General features: G+C 37.1%; 1 protein-coding gene across 1 annotated transcript in view; it reads left to right on the top strand.

The window, feature by feature from the left end:
* PRKAR2B (protein kinase, cAMP-dependent, regulatory, type II, beta) overlaps positions 1-14,969 on the top strand; it is a 113,216-nt gene extending 98,247 nt beyond the window's left edge. Inside the window, exons 7-12 of the mRNA XM_011986389.1 lie at positions 1,451-1,604; positions 5,827-5,928; positions 8,062-8,136; positions 11,815-11,880; positions 12,017-12,155; positions 14,059-14,969. Of these exons, the coding sequence (XP_011841779.1) occupies positions 1,451-1,604; positions 5,827-5,928; positions 8,062-8,136; positions 11,815-11,880; positions 12,017-12,155; positions 14,059-14,192 (670 nt within the window). The 3' untranslated portion in view covers positions 14,193-14,969. The remainder of the gene's footprint in view (positions 1-1,450; positions 1,605-5,826; positions 5,929-8,061; positions 8,137-11,814; positions 11,881-12,016; positions 12,156-14,058) is intronic.
* The last annotated feature ends 1,098 nt before the right edge of the window (positions 14,970-16,067 follow it).

Here is a 16,067-nt window from a genome sequence, read left to right as displayed (position 1 = left end):
ACAGAATATAAGCCAAAGAATTTTTTCTGTCTGCCCTCATAGGTGCAAGCCTTGAAAGCATGTTCTCTGATAAAATACAGTATGTGGAAAGTCAGTCATCCACACGAAGAATGCAGTTTACATGAATATAGGGTCTGGGTAATACGAAGTGCAGTGACATGCAAACTGAACCTTATTTGCCTAGAAAAAGAACCCCAGTTAAAAGATAAGCACCAAAAAACTGTGAAAAGACTAGAGTTAGATATCTAGTCTGAATTTCTACTTTTTAACTTTAGAATGGGGGTTGATCTAAAGTAAAGGGCCAGAGAGTAAATACTTTTGGCGTTGCAGGCCGATATGTTCTCTGTTACAACAACTCAGCTCTGCAGTTGTAGCATAAAACCAGCCATAGATAACACATAAACAAACAAGAGTGTTTATAATTGCAGTGAAACTTTATTTACAAAAGCAGATAGCCAGTTTGTGGGCTATAGTTTGCCAACCTCTGCCATAGATTATAAAGGACACTAGTAAGTTTTGTAGAGTAGTGGCTAACCAAATTGCTATAGCTAGATTCTTCTTAAAAAGTTACTTTCTTCTGATCACAAAAGTAATAATATGTTCATGTTACAAACAGAAACTCTTAAATAGCCAATGTGCCTAGAATCCCTCACTATTCTTGTGCTCTTAGATAACTATAGTCAGTGGTTTGATAAATGTTTCTTCAGATGATTTTCTTTCATTTATTAAGGCTAATTTTTTTGTAGAGATCGAATCTTGCGATGTTGCCCAGGCTAGTCTTGAACTCCTGGGCTAAAGTGATCCTCCCACCTTGGAATTCCAAATTGCTGGAATTACAGGTGTAAGTAAGCCATCACACCCAGCCTCTTCAGATGATTTTTTTTTTTTTTTTTTTGAAATGGAGTTTCGCTCTTGACGCCCAGGCTGAAGTGCAGTGGCACAATCTCGGCTCACTGCAACCTCCACCTCCCGGGTTCAAGCGATTCTTCTGCGTCAGCCTCCCGAGTAGCTGGGATTATGGGATCCCACCATCACACCTGGCTAATATTTTATATTTTCAGTAGAGACAGGGTTTCACCATGTTGGCCAGGCTGGTCTCAAACTCCTAACCTCAGGTGATCTGCCCGCCTCGGCCCCCCAAAGTGCTGTGATTACAGGCGTGAGGCCTGGCCTCTCCAGGTGGTTTTTTATGCATATACTATTTGGTTATAGTCTTTAGTTATAGTTTTATCATTTGTTATTCCAAATTTTTATTGGTTAGTTCCATTTTTCCCAGCAGGCACATGGTCTGGAACAGATGGCACAGATGGATTCCCCTTTATTACTTGTCATCGGAGGGGATAAACAGGCTGGAAATACGATTTTATTTCACAGGGCTCTTTTCTGAAATAATGTTTTATTTTAATGAGATTTTATTTGAATTAACCTCCAATCTACATATGTCCAACAGAGGCACATATGATATTTATGTGAAATGTGATGGTGTCGGAAGATGTGTTGGTAACTATGATAATCGTGGGAGTTTCGGCGAACTGGCCTTAATGTACAATACACCCAGAGCAGCTACAATCACTGCTACCTCTCCTGGTGCTCTGTGGGGTTTGGTGAGTAAAATATTTATTTGACCTGAATGTTATGATTTGTAGCAATTGCTATGACAGTGTTACACATTGCCACATGTAGTATTTTAATTTAAAGATCATCAGTCATCAGGTAATTTATTAAGCAGCCACTGAATGCTGAACTGTAGGGCACTAAGACTGCACTCAGATCCTCGTGTCATTGCCCCCACTCCTCCAGTCCAGTCGGGATCTTGGGACCTGGTGGCCCAGGAAAGACACTCAGATTCAGAATGCTCCTGTCTTACCCACTCTTAGAAAATAACGAGCCATACAAACACAACCTTCAGTACTTTTTCTCAGATAGCTTTCTGAAGTAAGTATTATAATCTGATAAATTGGTGGCTCCCAGAGTGTGGTCCTGTGAACACTGGCAGCTGTATCACTTGGAAACTTTTTAGAAATGCCCATTCTGGGGCCCCACCCACTGATTCTGACCTACTGCATCAGAAATTTGGAGTTTGAGAAATCAGTATAAAAGGATGCTCTTGGTGCTATAAATTTATTGGTAACTGCTCTGCATTTAAAAGCAGATGTGTAGGGAAAAAATGCTTGGTCGCTGTGCTAATGTGCCCCACATCAGAATTACCTGGAGTATTTTTTAAAAATCCTTTTACCTAGATCCCACCACAGGCAAATTTATCAGAATCTTCAGCACTGGGACCTGGGCATTAGTACTTTTAAATATATTTCTTAATGTGGTATTCCTGCAAGACTTAAAAGCTGTTTTAAAGATATATTCGGGCAGTATTTTCACATATGATAGGATGCAAATTATTAGGCACTACTAAAGCTGCTTCTGGAAGATTGTATTTAAGGTAGTGATTCTCCAACTTTAATGTGCTTCCAAATCACCTGGGAATCCAGTTAAAATGTGGATTCTGATTCAGTGGTTCTGGGGTGAGGCCTGTGATTTTTGCATTTCTCATCAGCTCCCAGGAGGTGGCAGTACTGCCTGATGTCAGGCCAAACTTTAAACAGCATCGATTTAGGGAAATGTTTACAATATATGTATTTTCTTTTAAAATTGTTGAAAATAGCTCACCCACTAGTTTTGACATGCATTTATTGGGTTATTTCTCTCAAATCCTTTTGTGGAAAGAGAAGAGGTTGAAGTAAATGTGAAGTTTGTTAACAGTCTCATTTCCAAGGACGACTGTATATAGCATTACAGAAGTCACACATTATTTAGTCACAGTTCAGCATTTGACTCTGAAGTCGATTCAGCTGATAAAAATATCTCTTGATCAAAGAGACAAGACATTTTACATTTCTTTTAATTAGAACCAGTTATTATATACTTATTTAAAAATGTGATGAGTCACTTTTTTAAGGTTTAGAAGAAAAGCTGAGTTGTCTCAGGGAGCAGGAAACTCATCATCTGAAGTGTTTTAAGAACTGTCAGCGATTTGCATACCCAGAGCCAGCAAAGAAAAAACTCCAAACCAGAACAGTCCTTCACCCACAGAAGTGTTTGTTTGCCTGTCATTAAAGCAGTGGGATAAATCTAGCATCTGCCGTGACCTGTTTTATTGAGGAAGGTTTACTTTTCAAATGTAGTCATTCCAGTGGGGTTGCCATTCAGATTCAGATTGTCACACAGTGAGGAAATTGCCTCCTTGCACATCTTCAGAATAAGATCAACGATTTTATAGGTTGGCCTTTTTGAATACTGATAGTTTTTACCCCTTGTAGAAACCTTAATTGGGTATAAAAGACCCAGAATTTCCTAGTCCACGTACTACTTAAGTTCCTAAGAAGGATTAAGCATTTTCAGAGATTTTTAGTTGTCTATACATGTTACTAAATTTTATAAAAGTGGGCAGTTTGTCATGATCCTCCTGATGTATAATAGCTTTCTAAAAATGTTAGGATAATTAACATAATTACTTAGTATTTCAAGCCTGCTTTTTAAGGGCGACTTGACTATAATAACTCCTTCTCAGGGAGAGTCGAGTAGAAAAGAAATTTTTCTTTTAAGGTCAACAGACTGGAGGTCTGCCTTATAAATGTAAGTGTAAAGATAAGCAAAAAAAGCCCAAGAGAAAAGTCCATTGCAGTATAGCCTCACTCTGTAAATAATATTTGGTCACTGTTAGCCTTAGGGGTAACATGATCTATGTGACTGTACTGATGATTTGGAAGGGGGATTGTTGAAATGGCTTCAGGATGAAAGTATTTGAAATTCTGGACTTTATATGTCACACTGGGTGTGAAGAGATAGGTTACTAATGGTAAATTCTTTCTGAGAGATATAACTGATTATGATTAGTTTCTAAACCATTAAGCTATTTTGAGTCTTCTCTGTTTTGCAGTAAACTCTGTCCATAAAAATGGTGTTATACCTGATTTCCAAACCTGATTATATATTAGAATCACTTTGGGAGCATTTATGAAATACACATTATTGAGCCCTACATGCAGAGATCTTGAGTCATTCAAGTCTGGTGTCTCAGAAATATTTTTTAGTACTCTAGCTTATTCTGATGCAGAGCTAGGCTTGGAAATAATTTCAATATTTGTGCTAATTATCGTAAAATTTTCTTTTAAAAGAAGTATTAGGAGTAAAACAAGTCCAAATTACAGCCAATACCAAATTGGGAAACAAGATGTTTAATTTACTAGTGTCCTAGTCCTTTTGGGCCGCTGTGACAAACTGTTACAGAATGGGAGGCTTAAGCAACAAACATTTATTTCTCATCGTCTGAACACTGGGAAGTCCAAGATCAAGGCACCAGAAGATTCGGGTCTGGGGAGGGCTTGTTTTCCTGTTTAACAGACAACATCCTCTACTTGTGTTCTCACGTGGTGGAAGGGGCAAGGGAGCTCATTAGAATCTCTTTTATAAGGACATTAATCCGATTCATGAGTGCTCCACCCTCATGACCTAACCATCTCCCAAAGACTCCACCACCTAATACTATCCTGGGTGATCAGGATTTCAACAGAGGGATTTTAGAATGATAGAAACATTGAGTTGCAGCCCATCGCACCTAGAGACTTTCATCTATACTGGCCTTTTTCTCTATTGCACTAGTTCGTTTAAATTCAGCCTTACTATGGTGGCATAAGAAAGAATGAATAAGACCTAGTATTTGGTAGCACATAATAAAATTGTATATTTTTAAAATAAGTGTAATTGGATTGTTTGTAACTCAAAGGATAAATGCTTGAGGGGTCGGATACCCCATTCTCTATGATGTGCGTATTTCACGTTGCATGCCTGTATCAAAATATCTCATGTACCCCATAAATATACACCTACTATGTACCCACAAAAATTAAAAATAAAACTAAAAAATATTAAATTGTTTGCATAGTAATTTATTAAATAATATATCCCAATTTTTACTTTATTAAAATGGTATAATTGTTTATTAATGAATGCCAAGCTAACATAATTATTGAGGCTTTTATTAAAGAATTAAAATATTTTATGAGAGATTATTTAAAATAAAATTTTTAGGAAAATAATTTTTTGAGCTGTATCCTTAAAATTTTTACTAGTTCTTCAACCGAGTTCTGCATTTTTGAGGGCATGTAGTATAAACATAAACAGGAACATTTTAGACTGTGAACATGGTAAACACTGGAATTAGATCTTACTCAAAAACATAGTTGTAATTTCTCTGTGCCTTCACATTAAAAAAAATTTTTTTATGGATACCTAGTATGTGTATATATGTACAGGGTACATAAGGTATTTTGATAACAGCATACAATGCATAATGATGACATCAGGGTAAATGGAGTAGCCATCACTTTAAGCATTTATCATTTCTTTGGGCATATCTCCACATTTTTAAAAAGAAAATTTTGACATAATGTGGATATGAAAAAGAACATAGAGTACATAACACAGAGTAAAAGAACACAGTGCTAGTATATATTTTAAAAAATGCTGTGATAGCGCCTCCTTGTGGGCAGAGCCCAACATGTTGGTCAGATTTCTGTTATGTATGAAAGTAAACATACTTCCTTAAAAAAAAAAAATGGAAACAGTATTTTATGGGGTTCTGTATTATATTTTGTGCTTGATGAAATAAAAATATGAAATGAGTTGCATTAAAAATATGCTGATGTTAATCTTTTATTTCAGAATCTTCAATCATTGCTTCTTGTAGGGAATAAAATAAAACTATTTGTATAGCTTTTCCCCCATAAAATTTACCTTTTAACTGTCTTTTATTTGATATTCTGCCTTTAGGACAGGGTAACCTTCAGGAGAATAATTGTGAAAAACAATGCCAAAAAGAGAAAAATGTATGAAAGCTTTATTGAGTCACTGCCATTCCTTAAATCTTTGGAGGTAAGTGCATGTTTATACTTTTATTTTATTTTGCTTTAAAAGTTTGTGTTTTGCTAGGAATATTTAGTTCTATAGAAAAATTTCCTTGAATAAAAAAAATTTATCCATGTTTTTATTTGAAGAGATTAAGTGGTAATGCTAGTTTTTATAACTCATTGTTTCTTCTGCTATCTATAATTGCATTTGTTTTGTTATTTGAAAGTTGTTTTGTATAATTGCATTCCTAGCCCGCATCTATAGCACATGTATATGTGGTCTTTATCTAATAGCAGACGTCATACAATCACATAGATGTAGGCAAGAGCCACTAGTTGTAACTTTACAGGGAGGCGTTCTCTAGATAGATGTCCTCTCTGGCCTCTTCCTCTCAGTCGTCTTTGCTGTTTATTCCTCTTTTCTTCTCCTCTTAAAACTGGCATTCCAGGCCTCTGTCCTTGGCCTCTTCTCTTTTCAGGATACACTTACTCACTTGGTGAACATGTCAGATCCCATGGCCTTAAATACAGATGTCCCTTGACTTACACTGGGGTTATCTTATGAATAAACCTATTGTGAGTTGAAAATATCATAAATAGAAAATGTATTTAATACACGTAAACTATGGAACATTCTAGCTCAGCCTATGCTTAGGACACTCACATCAGCCTATAGTTGGGAACAGTCACCTGGCAGCACAGTGCACTGGAGAGCATGGGTTCATCTCATTGTGGTGAGGCTGGCTGGGTGTTGTGGCTGTCTGCCTGGCATTGTACTGCATATCACCTGGGAGAAGATTGAAACTCAAAATTAGAAGTATAGTTTCTATCGCTTTCAAACAACTGTAAGGTTGAAAAATCATTAATTGAGCCATTGTAAGTCAGGGACCATCTGTACTGTCCATATATTGATGCTTCTTAAAATTGGTGTCACTGGGCAAGGCCCTTCCCTTGAAGGTCAGACTTACTTATCCAACCGCAAATACAAGATCTCCTCTCAGATGTCTAATAGACCTCTCAGACCTAGTATGTCCCAAATCTACTCCTTTTCTCTATCCCTGCAGATGGTAACATATCCTTCCAGTGTCTCAGGCCAGAAACCTTCGAGTTAGCACTGACTTATCTGAACCACCATCACCTTTTGCCTGGTTAATTGCAGAATAATCTTCTAAAATCCCTGGTTGTGGCCCTGCTCTGTTTAAGCTCCTCCTCACATGGCCTCTAAGGCTCTGCACAGTCTGTCCCATTCCCCTGCCCATTTTCCCCAACCTCATTTCCTACTGCTCCACATTCATCATCTCTCTGTAGACACATCAGCTTCTTGCCACTTCTCAAACACACCTGTCCCACACCCACTTCAGGGTCTTCATACTTGCTGTCTGTGTGGAATGCCTTCCTACACGGCCGCAGGGCTCCTTCATTTCTTAGCCCAGATGTCGTCTCAATGAGAACAGCTCTTAGGTTTTTATCTTTGAAGGTAGAGACTTAACGAGAGAGAATAGGTTGTTGTTACTCTAAAAATTCAGCTTCATTTTCCATACTTTATCATTAAATTAAATGCTTTTCTATTTCACTGTCATATTTGAAATATTTTGAGAGTAATTAAAGACAGGCATTATGTACCCACAACGTCTTGTAAAATGGCAAGTGTCAAAACAGCTGTGCTTCTCCTTTTGAATGTCTCTGTTGGATTATCAGCTTACGCCTGGTAGAAGTTTTGTCCATATCACGTAGTGCGTGGTAGACAGCTGATCTTTTCCAGCAGCATATTTCTTTAAATAAAAGTAGGTCAGGGATTGGAAATCCAGTGCCTTCAAAGCTAGGCAGGTAACACAGAGAAGAAAACCAAGCCAGGAAGGGACTTTGGCAGATTGGAGAACATGTATTTCATTAAAGAAACAGCTGCTATCCCACCATAGTGTTATTGTTGCCATGTGGAAATGTGGGTTATGTGATGCTGATTTTTCAAGAGAAGCTGGAGATCCAATTTTTATGAAAAATTTATTTTAAAATGCTGACTGATAATACAACAAACACATAACAACCTACACACTGCTCAATTTATTTGTCCTGTAGGCTACCAGTTTTTTACTTCTTAAATAGATCAGCTTACCCAGTTAATTTGTTTCTATTTAATATTGTCTTTCTTTCTTTGTAGTTTTCTGAACGCCTGAAAGTAGTAGATGTGATAGGCACCAAAGTATACAACGATGGAGAACAAATCATTGCTCAGGTATGATATTTTGAAATCTAATTCAGTTTAGGGTTATTTTCCAAAAGGTTTGTGTAGTTGTAGATCTTGATAAACTTTTCATGTTTCTAAAACTAGTATGCAGTGATGGGTTAAATAAATATTACTTCTACCAAATAACCTGTTAAAAATGGTTTCATTTATAGTTACTACGCTATTGAATATTTTTATGTAATTAACTCTTAATGAATATGTATTAAACCATCAAATGATTTTCTGCATCATTGTAGTCATTTATAAGAGGAAAAAACAGGTGAATCTTCCGTGAGGACCCAGAAAGTACACTGGAAAATTCTGTAGAGTTTTGCGTGATCATTTCATGATGAAACTTCCTGAGGCTGCTCCTTGATAAAAGTCACCAAGAAGGGAACACACTGCAACATATAATGTTTTGGCTTCCAAGCACTACATGTGGGTCAACATGCTATATAATCCCTAATACTTTTCTCAGATCCCAGCTGGAACCAATAATATTAGATACCTGGCTTGGAGTAGGGCTACTAAAAGTAGAATTTGTGAAGACTGTTCATAGGTGAAGCATGCAGATGATAGTACCTTGTTTCCTAGTTATATTTGTGAAGCACTGAGCAAATGATTAAAATGGATTTTTAATAGATACTGTAATTTTTGTATCACAGCCTTATACTATTTTGTGCTCTTTATCTGAAATGCAGTCTCTTCCTTTATATGGGAAACAAGATTCAAGGTCTTTGAGATTGAGAAAAAGATAATTATTTTAGAAGACAAATGCATAAGTAAATCTTTCAATCAGCACCCCTCTCCCATTGCTGCGTGTGTGTGTGTGTTACAGCAGTCAGGGATTGGGAAGAAATGGAGTCAAATAAAGTTAAAGTTCTACTATATAAATTGGTAAATTAGAAAGCACAGAGCATGTTTTAAATGATTTTTAAAGGTTTTTATTTTGAAATAATTATAGATTCACAGGAAGTCGCAAAAATAGTTTTGAGAGGTCCCGTGTACTCTTCACCCAGTTTCTCCTAATGCATCTTGCATCACTATTAATAACAATATCAAAACTAGGAAAATGACATTGGCATAATTCACAGACCGTATTCAGTTTTCATCAGTTCTTAGGGCATGCTTTAAAAATAGTTAAAAATTACTCAGCAGTTAATAGACTTAGTATGATTCAGAACACTCAAAAACTTAATATGAAGCTTTTATGAAAACCTGATATAAAAATAAGGGAAAGGACATATGCTATACTTAGGGTTTATTAAGGATATTTTTACATATTTGTTGTCTTTTAAGCATTTATAAATATACATATACACACACTGTATTCTAAAAATCTAAATTCAACATTTATTTTTGTGATAGAATCAGATGCTAAACTTCTTGAATTTGTATTAAAGAATTTTGAAATATTTTAAATTTCTCCAGAATCACTTTGAGAGGCTTAGAAAAGTCAGTGTCTGTATTATTATCTTCCATGTTGTATTGTTTAATTCAGACTGCATCACTGGAGGTCAAGGCAGAGTTCATTAAGAAACAGAAACAAGAAAGAACAGATATATGGGTAGAAATAGCAACACTTCTCTTTTAGAAGTCCTTCCAGTGCCTTGAAATGGAATGTCAGTAGGCTAGCATGTCAGAGTTTGGTCCTCAGTTGACTGTAGTGAAAATGTCAAGGCCCACATCTGCTGCTTCTGGCTCCATCTGGGTGCTTTCTGCTCTTTGCAAGTTGACGGGTTATCTTGGGTCACCACGCCAATGCTTGCAATGTTAGGATGACGCAGGGTGCACGTCTTGGCACTTCCTAAGGAGCTCAGGATCTGCAGATATGTTTCTGCCAACTAAGGGGATGCTGCTGGCATACACAGCAGTGTTGCCATTTCCAACTATGTATGCTGTTATCTAGGCTGAAATTTGGGTGAAATTCTTACCCCAGTGTTATTTGTCACATTTTCTTGGTTTTTAGCAGAAATACGGTGGTAGAGAATATATTATTTCAGGGCCAAGCACAGTGGCTTACGCCTGTAATCCCGGCACTTTGGGAGGCTGAGGCAGGTGGATCACATTGAGGTCAGGAGTTCGAGACCAACCTGACCAACATGGTGAAACCCCATCTCTAATAAAAATACAAAATAAATAAATAAATAAATAGGGGTTCTAGATCCCTGAGGAATTGCCACACTGTCCTGCAAAATGGTTGAACCAATCTGCATTCCCACCAACAGTGCAAAAGCGTTCCTATTTCTCCACAGCCTCACCAGCATCTATTGTTGCTTGACTTTTTAATAATTGCCATTCTGACTGGTGTGAGATGGTATCTCATTATGGCTTTGATTTGCATTTCTCTAATGATCAGTGATGTTGAGCTTTTTTTCATATGTTTTTTGGCCACATAAATGTCTTCATTTGAGAAGTGTCTATTCATATCCTTTGCCCACTTTTTGATGGCAGAAATACCATTTGACCCACAAATCCCATTACTGGGTATATACCCAAAGGAATATAAATCATTGTGCTATAAAGACACATGCACACGTATGTTTATTGCAGCACTATTTACAATAGCAAAGATATGGAACCAACCCAAATGCCCATCAGTGATAGGCTGGATAAAGAAAATGTGGTACATATACACCATGGAATACTGTGCAGCCATAAAAAGGAATGTGATCCTTTGCAGGGACATGCATGAAAATGGAAGCCATCATTCTCAGCAAACTAACACAGGAATAGAAAACCAGACACTGAATGTTCTCACTCACAGGTGGCAGCTGAGCAATGAGAACACATGGAAACAGGGAGGGGAACATCACACACTGTGGTCTGTCACGGGGTGGGGAGTGAAGGTAGGGAGAGTATTAGGACAGATACCTAATTCATGCGGGGCTGGCCTTAAAACCAAATGACAGGTTGATAGGTACAGCAAACCGCCATGGCACATGTATACCTGTGTAACAGAGCTGCATGTTCTGCACATGTATCCTGGAATTTAAAGTAAAATTTTTTAAAAAGGGGAAAAAAATTAGCTGGGTGTGGTAGCACACGCTTGTCATCCCAGCTACTTGGGAGGGTGAGGCAGGAGAGTCACCCGAATCCAGGAGGTGGAGGCTGCAGTGAGCTGAGATTACACCACTGCACTCCAGCCTGGGTGACAGAGCAAGACTCCATCTCGGGGGGAAAAGAGTATTATTTCAAATAATTCTACAAATGAAATCATTACTACATAATTGTCCATCAAAACCTCTTGATTTAGGGCCGGGCGCGGTAGCTCACGCCTGTAATCTCAGCACTTTGGGAGGCCGAGGCGGGCAGATCACGAAGTGAAGAGATTGAGACTGTCCTGGCTAACACAGTGAAACCCCGTCTCTACTAAAAATACAAATAAAGTAGCCGAGTGTGGTGGCGGGTGCCTGTAGTCTCAGCTACTCGGGAGGCTGAGGCAGGAGAATGGTGTGAACCTGAGAGATGGAGCTTGCTTCAGCCTGGGCGACAGAGCGAGACTCTGTCTCAAAAAAAAAAAAAAACCTCTTGATTTAGAAACTGAGATAGCCTGTTCCCATGGGATTTCACTTTTCAGGTTAATATCTGTACTTTGGGGTTGGATCAATTTTAGGGATATGAAAGGTAACAAGATTGTTGTCAGTTAATTTGCATTTTCACCGTCTATTTTTGTTATTCTGATAGGGAGATTCGGCTGATTCTTTTTTCATTGTAGAATCTGGAGAAGTGAAAATTACTATGAAAAGAAAGGTAAGCATTGTAAGTCCTCAAAGCCTACATACTGTTAGCAAGGAACACAACAGATTTACTTTTTGATGTTTAGACTGAGGTTAATTTTATTTTTCATAAGCCGAGGAAAAGCTCATCTTTTTAATTGCCTTGTCAGGGTAAATCAGAAGTGGAAGAGAATGGTGCGGTAGAAATCGCTCGATGTTCGCGGGGACAGTACTTTGGAGAGCTTGCCCTGGTAACTAACAAACCTCGAGCAGCTTCTGCGCACGCCATCGGGACTGTCAAATGTTTAGGTAGGGATTGCAACAGTGAGCGTGCTTCTCCTGGTTGAACTTATGTCTGCATTTTATGTATTCATGTTGAATGAATCATTTTATTGGGTTCACAGGTTTTGTGGTCCCCACAAAAGGTAACAAGATTAGGACTCGTTGCCTTACAAAATTAATTTGTGGAAGCCATTTTTTCTTTGAAATTTTTACATCCAGGTACATTTTGCTCGTTTGTGTATATATGAAATAACATCTCATATTTGTCATTAAAATAAGAATTCCAAGTACCACGTTTTATATGGAATCTCTCAAATAAGCAACATGTACTATGTTCCTCAAAAGAGAAGGCTAAGGTACTATTTTTATAAAGTCCATTATTAAGATCTGCGGGGAATGCTGAGATGCTGGGAGAATCCTTACTCATTAGAGTACTGGGAAACAAAGGTTCACGTTTGTCAAAGCACAGTCAAATGTTCTTTGCTGTTCAGTCGTTATTACTATTTTACCAGAGTAGCTTGGCAGAAATGCCGTCTTCAGGTGCAGACATCTCTGTATATCTGAGATTGTATATCTGAGAAATCACTTACTTTGATAAGAAAATATAGTTCAGGAGGTGGCAATATGGTGAATATTTTAAGAAAATTGATCCCACAGTAATTACCCTCTCTGTGCTTTTCATCCATAATTCAATAGAATAAACTTAGTTTTAATGTTTTCAAGATTTGCAAGGATCCTTAGAATTAACTTCTTAGAGAAGTCATTCTTTAAAAGGTTTTAAATAAGTATAATATTAATCAAGTGTTGAATTTGGACGGAAGAGAAGACAATTAGAAACTGACAGGTAATTTCCCTAAGTAGAGCTATTAGAAAGAGTAAAGGTGAGGTGAGTGAAATTCTGTTAATTTTTTTCAATAATAGATTATTACATTCACATCAAAGAAAACCTGAGATACAGAAAATGTAGGAAAATACATACCACTGCCACTCAGTGATTTCTGCTATTGTAATTTCTTCTTGTCCTTTTTATTTGTGTGGGCTTCCAGTTGTTAAACAGTTTTCCAGACAACTTTTAAAGTTCACTATGCTTAGGAATGTTCTTATTCTGTTACACCAAATTTTAAAATTCTTTTAGGTAAATAATACATGATAAATTAATCATTCCTCACTGGTAAATACTTTGAAGGTTTTGGCTCCAACGTTTTGGTGGGGACCAATTTTTTTGTGCATAGAAGGCTTTTCTGTATTATAGGAGTTTTCCTTAGAAATGGTTTTCAGGAGTGGGCTTTTAAAAAATTAACTTTTGACACATATTTGCCAGATTACTTTTATTTGTACTAATTTACATGCTACTAGCAGTGCCATAATGCCCATTCACCCTATTCTTGATGATATCTAGCATGTACTTATAGAAGTAAACAGAAGCATTATGTCAGCTGCCATTTTTGGATTGCATAGGGATCCAAATTTGTATGGGGAGCAAAAATTACAAAAGTTAACACCTGGCCTTCACAACATGGCATTTTAAAACCTGAGAAGGGAACACAGGATAGAAAACACTCCTGTGCCATCTTTGAGGAGTACACATTGCTAAGGTGGAGACAGCACATTTATTTTTTAAAATTCTAAGGTCTTTCCATGATAGTCCCTCATTCTTTTCTCAGCTTGGACCAGGAACCTCCCACCAACTTAGCATTGCTCATCATATTGCCAAGGGACTGCAGAGTGTGGCCCTGGCTGCTTCCTTTTTCAAGTGGAACATTTTTATCATTATGCTTTTTCTTGTATTTTATAGTATTTACCTAAAATATCATTGCATTATTGATATATATGGAATGTATTGTATATGACTTAGAAATAATTGTAATGACTTAGAAATTCTCCTGATTTGCAAAGAATGTTATTAAAAAAAAATCTTCTCTTTTCTTAGCAATGGATGTGCAAGCATTTGAAAGGCTTCTGGGACCTTGCATGGAAATTATGAAAAGGAACATCGCTACCTATGAAGAACAATTAGTTGCCCTGTTTGGAACAAACATGGATATTGTTGAACCCACTGCATGAAGCAAAAGTATGGAGCAAGACCTATAGTGACAAAATTACACAGTAGTGGTTAGTCCACTGAGAATGTGTTTGTGTAGATGCCAAGCATTTTCTGTGATTTCAGGTTTTTTCCTTTTTTTACATTTACAACGTATCAATAAACAGTAGTGATTTAATAGTCAATAGGCTTTAACATCACTTCCTAAAGAGTAGTTCAGAAAAAAATCAACATACTGATAAAATGACTTTGTACTCCACAAAATTATGACCGAAAGGTTTATTAAAATGATTGTAATATATAGAAAGTATCTGTGTTTAAGAAGATAATTAAAGGATGTTATCATAGGCTATATGTGTTTTACTTACTCAGACTGAGATATTAGTGACTATCCCCATGTAAGAGGGCACTTGGCAATTAAACATGCTACACAGCATGGCATCACATTTTTTTTTTTTATAACTCGTTATACACAGTAACATTTTAATCATTTTTGTTTTAAAGTTTTCTAGCTTGATAAGTTATGTGCTGGCCTTGGCCTATTGGTGAAATGGTATAAAATATCATACGCAATTTTAAAACTTTTATATTTTTGCAATAAAGTACATTTTGACTTCATTGGCATAATGTCAGTAACCTACATGAATATTCCAGTGGGTTTATGGACAGGCAATTTAGTCATTATGATAATAAGGAAAAGAGTCTTTTAGATGAGAGATCATTAACGTATTTTTCCCTCATCAAGCATATATCTGCTTCCTCTTTTTATTTTGCAGTTCTCCGTATTCTATATCTTTAAAAATTTGGGCCGGGTGCAGTGGCTCACGCCTGTAATCCCAGCACTTTGGGAGGCTGAGGCAGGCGGATCATGAGGTCAGGAGATCGAGACCATCCTGGCTAACACAGTGAAACCCCGCCTCTACTAAAAATACAAAATAATTAGCCGGGCATGGTGGTGGGCGCTTGTAGTCCCAGCTACTCGGGAGGCTGAGGCAGGAGAATGGCGTGAACCTGGGAGGCGGAGCTTGCAGTGAGCTGAGATCACGCCACTGTACTCCAGCCTGGGCGACAGAGTGAGACTCCGTCTCAAAAAAAAAAAATTTGATCTTGACATTTAATGTCACAAAGTTTTTTTTAAAAAAGTGATTTAAACTTAAGATCCGACATGTTTTATATTCTTTAAGATCTTACACCTAAAAAATCTCTCCTGTCCTAAAAATAATTTGGGATCCTTATCAGCATGCTCACAGTTTATTTCTTTGTTCTTCACTAGGCCTACACATTACAGTCCTTTGTAGACATCTGTTCCCTTGGGTTTCTGTTCTTCCTTAGGATGGTTGCCAACCCACAGTCTCATTGATCAGCAGCCAATATGGTTTGTTTTTTGTTTTTAATTCTTAGAAACATCCTCTAGAGTAATAGAAACAAATTTTTATGAGCATAACCCTATATAAAGACAAAATGAATATCTGCCCTTACCATATATACCATTAGGCCTTGCCATTGCTTTAATGTACACTCATAGTTGAAATTAGCGCAGGATTAACTCAGATGTACTAGATTTTCATTGTTCATTGATATGCTCAGTATGCTGCCAGTTAAGATGAATTTAATTATATTCAACCAAAGCAATATACTCTTACATGATTTCTAGGCCCCATGACCCAGTATCTAGAGACATTAATTCTAACCAGTTGTTTGCTTTTAAATGAGCGATTTCATTTTGGGAAACAGGTTTCAAATGAATATATATACATGGGTAAAATTACTCTGTGCTAGTGTAGTCTTATTAGAGAATGTTTATGGTCCCACTTGTATATGAAAATGTGGTTAGAATGTTAATTGGATAATGTATATATAAGGAAGTTAAAGTATGTAAAGTATAACTTCAGCCACAT

This window comes from Mandrillus leucophaeus, unplaced genomic scaffold (genome assembly GCF_000951045.1).
Source record: "Mandrillus leucophaeus isolate KB7577 unplaced genomic scaffold, Mleu.le_1.0 Scaffold298, whole genome shotgun sequence".
Taxonomy (NCBI): domain Eukaryota; kingdom Metazoa; phylum Chordata; class Mammalia; order Primates; family Cercopithecidae; genus Mandrillus; species Mandrillus leucophaeus.
The sequence above is the reverse complement of the archived record's forward strand: the minus strand, read 5'-3'. Positions and strand labels throughout refer to the sequence as shown.